General features: G+C 39.1%; 1 protein-coding gene across 2 annotated transcripts in view; it reads right to left on the minus strand.

The window, feature by feature from the left end:
* Positions 1–288: 288 nt before the first annotated feature.
* tmem178bb (transmembrane protein 178Bb) overlaps positions 289–13,355 on the minus strand; it is a 118,180-nt gene continuing 105,113 nt past the window's right edge. For both annotated transcript variants that reach the window (XM_053649997.1, XM_053649998.1), the window contains 2 exons: positions 8,150–8,287; positions 289–4,232 (listed from right to left, as the gene is read on the minus strand). In XM_053649997.1, coding sequence (XP_053505972.1) covers positions 3,982–4,232; positions 8,150–8,287 — 389 coding nt within the window. In that variant the 3' untranslated portion in view covers positions 289–3,981. The remainder of the gene's footprint in view (positions 4,233–8,149; positions 8,288–13,355) is intronic.

Consider the following 13,355-nt stretch of genomic DNA (forward strand, 5'->3'; position numbering starts at 1 on the left):
ATACTGGGTATGATTTCCGGTTTGATATTAACTTCATGTATTTTTAGCCTCCCCCAATATGTGCCAATATGTGGAACTAATTAAGGCTCCTGTCTCACTCATCTGTCCTTTCACTTGCACTGCTTATCCAAATAGAGAAATATAAATGAATAAACATCAAGTAAATGTTAAGTTAATTTATAACTTCTCTCAGTATTTTGACTTTGATTTCTTGCACAGTGTATGAGAAATCAGTTTCCAAGGGTTTCCGTTGTGCACATTCCAGTGTGTAAAGGGAACAGTCCATACAAATAAACACACCAATGACATTTTATTTTATGGTTTTACATTCCACAGTTTTAACATTTCCAGGATTTTTTTTTTTTTACTTAATTTTTTGTACATTTTTTGGATTTATGCAACAGACACATTACTGATGAAAACGATTCGATAAGTCCTTAGATTTTTAATTGTCTCATAAAAATGAAAGTTTCAGTTTCTGTTATCCTGCTATTATTTTACAACATATGGAGGAAAAATATATTCCCACTCACTCAAAACATTATACCCAAACATCCAAATGCTTGTTCTTTAAACAAAAAGACACAATACGCATGTTTGGCTGCTTTCATGTAAACACAGACATTAGTTGGATGACATGAGTGATGACATGATATGTTTAAAAATTCTTTTCCAATGTTGGATTGATGAAAACAGCTTGGATCGGAATGTCGCATAAATGCTGAATGTACCATATTTCTCTTTTTTAATAAAATTGTTGCGTCAGTATAGCAGAATCAGGAACATTACAATCTAGGATGTATGTACTGAATATGATTAACTTTGGGTTGTTGAGATAATGAGTAGAAAATTGCCTACCATCTTGGCCTGATCGGTGCTAAACTTGTGAAATGTCTACTTTTAATTAATTAATTTATTTATCTGAACCCTATGTCATGTGTGGCTATTCTGACCTCAAGCATTTAAAAAATATAAAGCAATGATGTGTGTGTGTAAAAAAAAAAAAAAAAAAAAAAAGAGAGAGAGATTTGTCTGATGTATGATGTTGTAATGTTTGTTTCCTAGCTATGGAAAAGCAGATATAGTGGTGCTGGCCTGCAGCCTCTGGATAAGAAATGATGGGAAAGAGCTCATCTGCTTTTCACCAGTGAGGAATGGATGCGACTCGGTTTATATCAATGTCTGGTTGCGTAATCCTCGCAGACTGAAATAGCCTAAATATTTTTCCTTTTAAGTGTGTCCAGGAACACTATCTTATATAAGACCAGATGGGCTTATACAATTTTCCTTTGAGACCAGATTTCCATACTCATCTTTGCAGTTGTGAGAATATAGTAATCAGGCACATGGTTTTCCATCTGGGTTCTATAGGTTGGTATAATGTCATTTTCTAGCTAGCTGCATTATCATCTTGCATCCAAACTTCCATACAGTCCAGATCACAGAGCTCAGATGAATGAAGACCCAAGCTGTTCTATCATATTTTGTTGAACTACATTAGCAGACCAGCCAACCTTTATGCATTTTGTATAGGTATTTTCACATCGAAGTACAATAGAACAAGAAATCACTCAAAAATATGCCAAAAGACCAGTCTTTTCCCCCTCATATGAATCTGGAATGATTGACAGTTGTGTAGGGGTTTTGGACTCTCTGATATTAACTGACACCTCCTGGAAGCCTCTCCCCCTTTCCCCCATGTCACGTTAGTAATTTTTTTATTTTCCTTCTTGAAAGATGTACTGACGCTGTGCCCTCACTTTCTGTCAAGCTAAACAGAGAATCTTTTGAGTTCGTTAATGTGAAATAAAATCTATCAACATATGTTTGGCTTAGCTAACGTATAGATTACAACAGTTAATTACGTATATTTATTTGGGATGTGTGAACATTTCAGACAACAAAAACTGAAATCAATAATGAGCCTCGAACCGAAGATCCTGTCAACATACTTGATTTTTATAGTCAATATTGGAAGAGTAATGACTCATAATCACACAATCCGGTGTCACTCAGAAGAGGATGAACTCCTTAGTTCCTTTCAAGGTCTCTTCTGCATATCAGCATCCTTGCCTCTGGCTTGCTCATTTTGAATTCTAAAGCTTAATCTACTGAATATCCAGATTTCAGTGACAATGGCCATAGTTCAAAGGCCTTAAATGGTGCAAATCTTTGACCAAAACAACGACGACAACAACAACAACAAAATGTCAAATCTACCACTTTGCAAATATTTCTAATAGTAATCCTAATCTTTCAGTAATCTTTGAGTAATCAGTGAGACTACACATTATTCTTCTTCAGGGTTGGCAGGTCTGCATGACTCCTATACTTATATACCTACACTTCTAGAGAACATGGTCCAGCATTTCAGATTGATTGTAGACATGAGAGACTACACAAACAGTGACCCAGCCTTCCACAATATAATTAAGCCAGGCTGAGACTGAGGACACCTTCTCTGAGATGGCAGTGAGCTTTTTAGATACACTTCACGGTACTCTCAGGACATTAATAATTAATATCGAGGAAAATGAAATTGAATGCAAAGCAAGCAGATGAGTGTGAGCATCACGGCTCGATCTGGGATTGAATGGGCCCAACAGTGTTTATAGATCGCATTAAGCTTGTGCTTTATTTAATGGCTGCGCTCTTCCTATATTCTGAAGCTCTTTTGGCAAAGGTGCCATGATTTCTCTGTCACTAATAACTCTTGTCTTTAAGAAGCATGCAAACACTGTGTCCTTTCACTGGAAGCTAGCTTTAAACGAGGGCATCTTCCTATCAAATGGAATAAGTGCGATCTCACAGACAGCTACTGTGATGCTGAGTCATCTTTGTCTCTAGGAAAACTGTGCTTTCTTCTTTTCAAACAAGATATGGCATCTTTCCTTTTAAATTATTATTATTTTTTAAATGTTTATCAAAGAACTAACCTATCGAGTTGAACATTTCTGGCATTTTCTTTTTTTATTTTTTTTATCTGACACTGTTGTTTCCCCTCCTCTGTCCCTCTACAGAAAATAAACACCCACCCAAATTAACACAACATTTATCGAGAAGAGCGAAATGGAGGACAGATACACACGTATACACTCACACCCGTTCAAGGTACATGTCAATTAAAGAAAAAAAAAAAAAAGGTGGAGTACCATGTTAAAAACATTTACATGATCCTGTTGGAGAATGGAAGAAATGAAACTCTCTCAAATCTCTCATCATGGTAATGATTTGTTCTGGAATATTCTTTACAATTTGCAATACAGCAGTAGAGAGATACTGGCACCAGCAGATGTGTCCCGTTCCTCTTCTTACAGTCTCTTCCTCATTTTCTTACAGTACTGATTTCTTGTCTGCAGACTAAAGGGCTTGTGGTTGTATCCAGTATCCAGTGCTGCTCCATTTCACTATAACTATATTGGTATCATAGAATCCATTGCTTCAAAACGTTTCTATTGTCATTTGCATTGTTACCCTCCTTAGATATAGATTGGCACTGTCTCCAGTTCAGTAACTCTTCAAACACAAAACACATATACTATATTGGGATTTTTTTTCAACCCCAAAGCACCAATTTATCAATAAAGAGACAACTAACAGCTAGAAACTCTTACACACCTTTCAAGGTTTCATGCTGCTGTATTTTCACATACTGATGTACAAGTCTCCATTAGTCGCCGTTTCATGCTTCCTTTCCCAATGTTCTCAATGGGAAAGAAATAAAATCCTGAAAGTGAAGTGTTCCTCTGTGGTATCTCCATTTCGGAATCTCAGTAACATACTGGCTTTCATTTATTATTATTTTTTTGTCATGGAACAATCAGGATACTTACTTGCAAAGTCACACGAAAATGGCATCTGACTGGTGAGATCAGAAATGACTCTGGAACAAACATATGGTTTTGATAATCAGTCGTCTTATTGTTTATATGTTTTCCACTCTGCACGCTGCTGCATGGTGACTTTGTCAGCAGCCTCCGCTTAACACACTGTGCCGTTTTCTTGCCGGGATTTGGGGCAGGTGGAGCGTGGGATTGGCTGAACGGAGGGAGCCAGCGTGCAGAAGAAGCCAGCGATAAGAGACAGGCCCAGGCCACCCCAGGCACAGAACATGGACCAGCCGTAACCATGGCTGATGTCGTCTGGGAGGCCGTACAGGTAGCGCGGATAGCGGGAAAGCTCAAAATTAATTCCCGCTACGCAGGTGCACAGCGAGATGATGCAGAAGGTACCTGAAAAAGCAAAAAGAGCAAGTTAACATACTTTCAAAACTACTGGAAAGGCAAGGCCAATTCATTTGTTTGTACTATACCCCAAAGACATTTCGGCTTGAGGTCAAAAGATGGATATGAGACGAGAGTTCAGGGTTTCAGCTTTTATTTCCTGCTATTTCCAGCTAGATGTGTTAAACAACATATAACATAGAACCTTTTGTATCAGACCACCCAATTTTTAGGCCAGCAAAAGTATAGGAACAAACAAGTCTTGAAGTAAATTAAAGTAAATAACACTTAATATTTGGTTGCATACCCCTTGCTCACAATATCTGCGAATCACTGACATCAGCAAATTGTTGGTTTCTTCTTTTGTGATGCTTTCCCAGGCTTTTACTGCAGCCTCTTTCCATTGTTGATTTTTTGAGGGGTTTCTCCCTTTAGTCTCTTCAGGAGGTGAAATGCTGCTCAGTTGGGTTAAGGTCTGATGATTGACTTGGTCAGTCTAAAACCTGTCACTTTTCCCCCCTGATAAAGTCCTTTGTACGTTGGCAGTGTGTTTTGGATCATTGTGTTGCTGCATGATGAAATTCCTCCCAATTAATTTGGATGCATTTCTCTGTAAATTGGCAGACAAAATGTTCATGTTCCTGTAAACTTCTGAAATTATTCTATTGCTACCACCATGTTAGTGAGCCTCTTCCAGAAGCAGCCATGCAAGCCCAAGCCTTGACACTACCTCCACCATGTTTCACAGATGAGCGTGTATGTTTTGGATCACGAACAGACCCTTTCTTTCTCCACACTTTGGTCTTTCCATTACTTTAGTAGAAGTCAATCTTGGTTCCAGAACGTTTGTTCTCATCTCTGTGTTTCTTTATGAATTCCAATCTCGCTTTCCGATTCTTACTGCTTATGAGTGGTTTGCATCTTGTGGTATGGGCCCTATATTTCTGCTCTCAAAGTCTTCTTTGGACATTGGATTGTGATACATTCACCCCTGCCCTGTGAAGGTTGTTGGTGATGTCACTAACTGTTGTTTTTGGGATTTTCTTCACAGCTTTTACAATGTTTCTGACAATGTTTCTTTTCATCTGGTGTTTTCCTTGACTGGGCCATACACTGTTGCTCAATACACCAGTGGTTTTTTTTTTTTTTTCTTTTTCAGGATATTCCAAATTGTTGTATTGGCTATGCCCAATGTTTGAGCAGTGCCTCTGATGGACTTTCCCTCTTTTTCAGCTTTAAAATGGCTTGCTTTTCTCCCATAGACAGCTCTCTGATCTTCATGTTGGTTTATCCTTTTTAACAACAACAACAAAAAAGTCTTCAAAGGGATAACTGAATGTTAAAGCCAAGAGGAGACATTAAGAGCTATTAATCCTTTAAACAATGATTCTAACAGGACACACCTGGGTAACAAAAAATACCTGTTAGTCACAAATTGGGTGGTGTGATACAAAATGTGCTATGTTCTTCCCCCAAGCCATCAGACTCCTCAATACTGAGAGACTAGACTGACACACACACACATACACACACACACACACACACACACACACACACTGAACTGAACACCATCCCACTCCCATGTAATATTTGCACATTCCTGCATTGACTCTATGGCATTTCACTGCTATTGTACTTATAAAAATATAGTATTATACACTTTACCTGGCTGCTGCTGCAATAACTGCTATGTCCATATTTGCTATAACCTAATCTGCTGAATACTAAGTCATATAAGTCATAGTCTGTTATGTTTACATTTATACCTCTTTTAAATTATATTGTTACTCTTTAGCCCCTGTCCTTTGCACTACCTGTTATATCGGACACTTCCACACTCAAACTGTGTACTGGTCAGCGCTACACTGTCACTTACTGTGCCTAATGTCCTGTTTTAGTAGTACAGGACAGTCCTGTGTTGTTAACACATGTCTGCATGTGCACTTTATGTAAAAAAGTGTAGATTTTATTTAGTTCTGCATCGTCTCATGTGGTTTGTGTCTTGCTTTATGTAGCACCATGGTCCTGGAGGAACGTTGTTTCGTTTCACTGTGTACTGTACCAGCTGTGTATGGTTGAAATGACAATAAAGCCAGTGGAACTTGACCTTCTATGTCATTTAACACACCTACGTATAAATACCAGTACATAAAAGCTTAAATTCTAAACTCTCTTCTCATATTCATCTTTTGAGCTCAAACCCAAATGTCTTCAGTCTACAGCAAAAACTAATTAATTGGCCTTGCCATTCCAGTAGTTTTAGTGGGGACTGTAAATTAAAATGCATACCATTCACAATGCAAAGCTCTTTGGAGAGTGCACTAAAATCACATACATTTTAATTTCTTTCATTTAACTGACACCAAAGGACACCAAAATGTGACACAGCGTGACTGGAAATGACTCGAAATGAATTCATCAAAATAGTCTCGTTAATTATATGATACTTGATCTTTATATGTATAAATCACTCTAACTCCTTACTGGGAACACATTTCGTATATGCTGTGACCAAGCGACCACTCAGCCCACTGTAATCTGACCCTCAGTGCAACCTTCTGTTTTTATGACTTAGCATCTTAATTGGCTTTTTAATTGCCTCCTTATTATTCAAGAGCAGGCCAATACATTAATGCCACCCATTTTAATTGCATCTTCACTTTGCTCCCCACAGCTCTGGGGCTGCACGTTGCATACAGAAGAGGCAGTGTGATGTGAGAGGAGGCCGCCGTGTTTACCAAAATCTACAACCAACATCAACATTAAAGCCCTCAGCATAATTCCTGCCAGGGAGAGGTCTGGCTGGCTGTGCCAAACACTATGATGTAACATGTTGAAAATACCTCCCAGAAGACTTTGATTTGCCAGGTACGTTAGATTGAACTGAACTGCACAAAATCAACTTCACCCGGAGCAATGTAGACAGCAATTGATCATTGAAAATTAAGTGGGAAGATTAAACATCTTTGTTTAATGATGGAAAGCTAGGAGGTATTCTTTACATATTTTGTGTTGATGTAAATATGTATAAAAAAAAAAAAAATTTTTAACTCCAACTATATTTTGTACATGCAGTGTAATTTATTTTACGCCCTGTGACCAGTATCGCGACTTGCCAATCACTGAAAGGTCACTGTGTGCACTTTTACCTAATGAGGTCCACATGGAACAAGGCCTTTAAAAAGTCCTTAAGCATGGGTGAAGAAAATTACATTTACAGTAAGTAATTTTCCTGTGCAGCTGTGCACGTTATAATGTCATGAGGGACAAAAAAAAAAAAATGAAACAAAATTCAAACCATCTAAGTTCAAAATACACACTTGTATAAGCTGCTGATTTTAATTATATGACAGGCAAAACAACTGTCTTATCTTCAGTCTTTGCAACAAAATGGTGCCTACTATCAACACTGTGTTCTTCGATCAAAACATAAGAAAATAAGTGTTGAAAGTTTCTTTAACAACTCAAGGACACCTGAACCGCAGTGTTTCAGTGTCTAAATTACTAACACTGTAACGCACTGCAGTGCACTACTGCTGTACAAAAGTGTTAGACATGCTTCAATGCTGTGAACTTAAAAGAAAGTGCCATACGCCTACACCTGTCACAAGTCTCTAATCTGTAATTAAACCTCTTTAATGGGCAACAAGTGAAAAAAAAAGGTCAGAGGAAGTGTAAGTGCTTTTAACAACTTTACTTAGGTGAGACTTTTTACAGTGTTTTGTGCACAAAGGTTGTATTTTAATATGTTGAGATTTCTGGCACCATAAATGATTTTCCTTGAAAAAATGTTTCTGTACATTTTATACATAACACCATTGTCTCATACAGTATATACAGTAACTCATCACAGGTACCCTCTGTCAACTTCTGATGCACTTTGTGTTAGTGCTTGTGTATGTGTGTGTGTGTGTTATTTGACTCACCACCCATAAGGAAGAGCAGACCCGCCACATACTGCATTAGGCCTCGGTCCCAGCAGCAGCCGAGCATGCCAATGATCCAGCCGAAAAGGATGATGGCCACCGCCATGCCCATAAAACCCGCCGTCATCCTGCGCAGGTCTGTATGAACACACACAAACACACAACACCAGGTCAGGTCCACTGCAATTAATAGCTCAGAATACTGAAGTAAGGATACGAGCCTGAAAAAAAATTGCATGTGCTGCATTACTGCTGGTATAGTTTGAACACAATCATGTATGCTATATGTATATACACACACCAACACCAACAAAGATCACTCCAAGAGCAAGATGTGTAACAATCTGTGAAGTCACAAAGGAACCCAGGATAACTTCTAAGCAGCTAAATGCCTCTTTCACATTGGCTAATGTTCATGAGTCCAGCATTATGAGAACACTGAACAACAAGGGTGTGCATGGCAGGATTGTAAGGAGAAAACCACTGCTCTCCAAAAAGAATATTGCTGCAAACCTTCTATGAAACATGGTGATGGTAGTATCATGGTTTTACATCATCTGGGTCAGGACAACTTACCATCAATGAAGGAACAATGAATTCTGAATTATACCAGTGATTTCTAAAGGAAGATGTCATGACATCTGTCTGTCAACTGAATCTCAAGAGAAAGTTGGCCATGCAGCAAGACAATGAACCTAAGAACACAAATCATTCTACCAAAGAATGGTTAAAGTAGAATAAAGTTAATGTTTTGGAATGGCCAAGTCAAAGTCCTGACCTTAATCCAGTAGAAATGCTGTGGAAGACCTGAAGCGGGCAGTTCATGTGAGGAAACCCATCAACATCCCAGAGTTGAAGATGTTTTGTACTGAGGAACAGGTTAAAATTCCTCCAAGTCGATGTGCAGGACTGATCAGCAGTTACCGGAAACGTTTAGATGCAGTTATTGTTGCACAAGGGGCTCACACCAGATAATGAAAGCAAAGATTCACATACTTTTGCTGCTCACAGATATGTAATATCTGATCATTTTCCTCAATAAATAAATGACCAAATATAATATTCTTGTCTCAATTGTTTAGTTGGCTTCTCTTTGTTTACTTTTCGTACTTGTGTGAAAATCTGATGACATTTTAGGTCCTACTCATGCAGAAACATTCTAAAGGGTTCACAAACTTTCAAGCACCACTCTATAAGTGTGTGTTTGTGCATGTATGTGTGTGGGAGAAGAATAAAAGCACATGCTGTGTATTTATTAGGGTCAACTCTGTAAGCTCGAGGCCAGGTCACACAGCTTTAGCGTCTGTGTTCTGTTTTTAATCTCACAGTTGAGTTCTCTCAGTGTGCTTCTCTCAGTATGACTGGCCCAAAAGGCCAGAGACAGCAGCCGAATGTGAAAAGGTTACAAGGTTCTCCTAAGAGAGAAGGCCTGGAGATAGTGGATGAAACCACGCTGTAGACAGAAAACCATATTTGAACTTCCTTAGCAAGAAACCTGTGTTTTTAGATTACAGTTTTACACAAGTGTCACGGCAGACATGTGATTCTTATTTAATTATGACACACTGATCAAAACAGACTACTCTTATTTTAGTTTATGTCATACTTGCGCACACACACATGCAGAGCTGCTCATTGCTTAAATCATTGCATACAAAATACTATTTGTAATGAGCATTGTGCTTCTAGAAAAGAAAAACATATTTATTGTGTAGACAACGTCTGTGATGGTTGCGTGAAAGCCAAACTACCTTCGTGAACTTCCATGCTTGCATACTCTCTGCGGTTTTGTAATGGCCATCGAGTACAAGTGCTCCTGGACTGCAGGTGGTATTGTTAAAATTTCATGTCAATTTCCACGACTACAGGAAGAAGATTGTCGCTATTCAAAGTCATCTATCTTGGAATGACTGGGCTCACAGGCTTTGTCTGTAGTATCTTAGCATATTTTTCATTCATTCGTTCATTCATTGTGCTCAAGCCAGCTGAGCTGCTCCACCTTTGCTTTGGATGAATAAGGTACTATAATTTGTTAGAAATGTTCATAATACCATGGTGAAGAGAATAATTATGATGTAATACAGTTTCACAATGCTTTATAAATAAATTCTTACATTAAACCGTTGTGAAATGTATTACTTCAGTCAAGGCAACTGGTAGGTGCTGTAGGTGCTCACTTTCATTGTACACGCTACATAGGCATATGCAGTTTATACTGTGTACTCATTCATAGGAAAATGTCACGGAAAAAGGAATGCTGTAACATAGTAAAAAGTACATCTGTCTTTACATATGTACTTGAGAAAGGTTAAAATGGATTAATATTACACTTACAAGTACAATTTTTTTTTTTTTTTTAAAAAGCCACCACTGCTCGACGTGTTTGATTCAAAACTTGGGACTGAAGAAGAAGCCTTTTTTTGTCACATAAACATTACAGCAAAATTCTTTTCTTCACATATGCCAGAGAGCCATGGTCGGGAGGCATAAATTAGGGAGGGATGGCTTTGTCTTCCTGCCCTCTCAATCAGATCAACACTAGACAATTGTGGGTGTCTGTGAGCTCATGTATGTGAAAGAGGGCAGATATTGTGTATTACTTGGCGTGTGTTATGCTGTCCTGCGATGAAGGATGAGCAGCAGTATGAAAAGTTGATGGGCTTCACGTGTCTCAGAGGAAGCATGTGTTAGCCTTCAACTTCCACAGTTAGTAGCTGTCCTATGATAGGGGAGAGTTAGCTAGTGGGTGGCCACTGGCAGGTGACCAAATTGGAGAGGAAAATTTGGAAAAATCCCAAAAAGAAAAAACAAACAAGTGCGCTTTAGTGGTTCTGTTGTACATGGTGTTTCATTGACAGCCCCTGCTGCTTAGGGCACCTAACCTTAGTGAAGAAATATTTCTCATGTGAAAGTAAAAAGAGCCTTGTGTGATTGGTTTGTTTAGATGAAGTTTTGCATTATGTCCTGTTCGGGGAGATTTAATGGTGTTCTCTGAGTTGGCACAGCTACAGCGAGTACACGCTGAGAAACTACATATCATCCCAGTACAAACAGAGAAAGGCAAGTCTGTGTCGAGGTTAGAGGGACGTTACAGACTCATTTTAATGCATGGTGCATTGGAAGGTTCTGAACCAAAGCAAAGCAACATCATCATGTAAAAGGACGTGCCACAGTCGGTAACAATTTTAGATGTGAGTCAAACAGCTTTTAGCCAATCTTCTCCTCCACTTGATATACATCTCTGTGTTGCTAAAATCAGCAGGCACCTGTCTGTCCGTGTGTCTTTTTTTTCTTGCCTTTCATGATAGGGTGAATTTGAACGTTGACAATAGGTGCTCTCCGGCGCATGAATGTGCTGTGCTGCTCTCTTGTGCATGAAAGCAGAGGTGTGTAATTATGTATGCGGATAGATCCGGCAATTAGGTCTCGTCTGAATATAGAATGAGTGACAGCGAGGATGAGGTGTCATTACGTGATGCAGGAGCTTGTTTTATCACACTTGTGATGTCCTTGATGGCGGTATTTAGCATGAAAGTTGAAGCTTTGTGGAAAATAGTCCAACATGTAGAGGAAAGACATTTAAAGAACAAAAAAAAGGCAGCTTTTATTACAAAACAAATCTTCGTCACCACTGAAGACTGCATGCTAATTGTAAAGTAATGCATTACTTTAAAGGGTGGATTTTTCCTGTAATCTATGCTAAAAACAGACCCTAAATAGACTGATTAGTTCAGCTCCGGCAAGACTACAGTGACACACCATGCTCAAGTTACTGTGAATGTTGGTGCTTTGTATTCACAGATATCTAATATTTTGACACGCATTAACTCTTTCTCTTAGGCTGTTTCTACTAGTTGTTTCTTTTCATTGGTTTAACATTATTAGTTTACCAGCACAAATAACTGCACACATGGGAGTTCTTTGATTGGACAGGAATTTGGCAGACAGTGCTTCATTGGACACTGTTACTCATAGAGGTGGTTGTACTTCTGTAGTTTATGCAAATGTACTGGGTGTCCCAAAAGTCTTCATACACAGGGGAAATTAGCAAAATATCTTCCAAAATTTTTCATCCATCCATTTTTCATACCGCTTATCTTCCAAAGCACTTCTGTAAGTCGCTCTGGATAAGTACGTAATAAAAATGTAAATGTTATCCTACACAGGGTCGCAGGGGAGCCTGGAGCCTTTGCCAGGGAACTCGGGGCACAAGGTGGCAGACACCCTGGATGGGGTGCCAAACCATCACAGGGCACAATTGCATACATATTCACACACCCATTTACACACCCATTACAACACATGTCTTCAGACTGGGGGAGGAAACTGGAGTACCCAGAGGAAACCCCCTGGAGAACATGCAAACTCCACACACATGGCGGAGGCGAGATTCAAACCCCCGACCCAGGTGGTGCGAAGCAAATGGCTGGATCAGAAAGCTGTCGCAAGGTAGCGATGGACTTTAGCAGGAAACAGCAAACACATCACACATTACACTGTCGCCAAACCTATAAACAAATTCAAAAAGACTGGAAGTGTTACAGACCAACCGAGAAGTGGACATCCACAAACATCCACTGATGAAGGCACAACCGACGTGGTGCTGGCAAACATAGTCCCCTGTGTATTTAGACTTTTGGGACATCCTGTAGTTTAATTTAAAAAAATAACTATGATAATTATAAATGAACAATTAGGAACATGCCAATTGTTTTTTTATTCATTTTTGCCCAAATGTACATTCAGCCCCACTGCAGTTTCCAGCAGTTAGACTATCACAGTGCAGGTATATTTCACCTGCTAGATGCAAAAAGTTATGACAACTGTAAAAAATCCCATTGTGTGAAAATCGGTCATGCATTCATCTTCAGTAACCACTTTATCCTGGACAGGGTTGCGGTGGATCCGAAGCCTGTCCCAAGAACACTGGATGTGAAGTGTTAATACAGTACACACTGGATGAGATGCCAGCCCATACATACACATTCACACAGTCATTCACACCTAGCGGCAATTTAGTTTAGGATTGAACAATTAACAAACAGTAAGTTACAGCTGATGGTGTTATGAGCGAGTCTCGACCTTCTTTAATCTAGCTGGAAAGTTGACAGTGACAGTGGCTAATGCAGCCTCTACAGTACGTTGGTAATATCAGTGGATTCATCTCACACAGAGGTGAAAGTAGTAATTCTCCTGTATATTGGGA

Source organism: Ictalurus furcatus, chromosome 19 (genome assembly GCF_023375685.1).
Source record: "Ictalurus furcatus strain D&B chromosome 19, Billie_1.0, whole genome shotgun sequence".
NCBI lineage: Eukaryota > Metazoa > Chordata > Actinopteri > Siluriformes > Ictaluridae > Ictalurus > Ictalurus furcatus.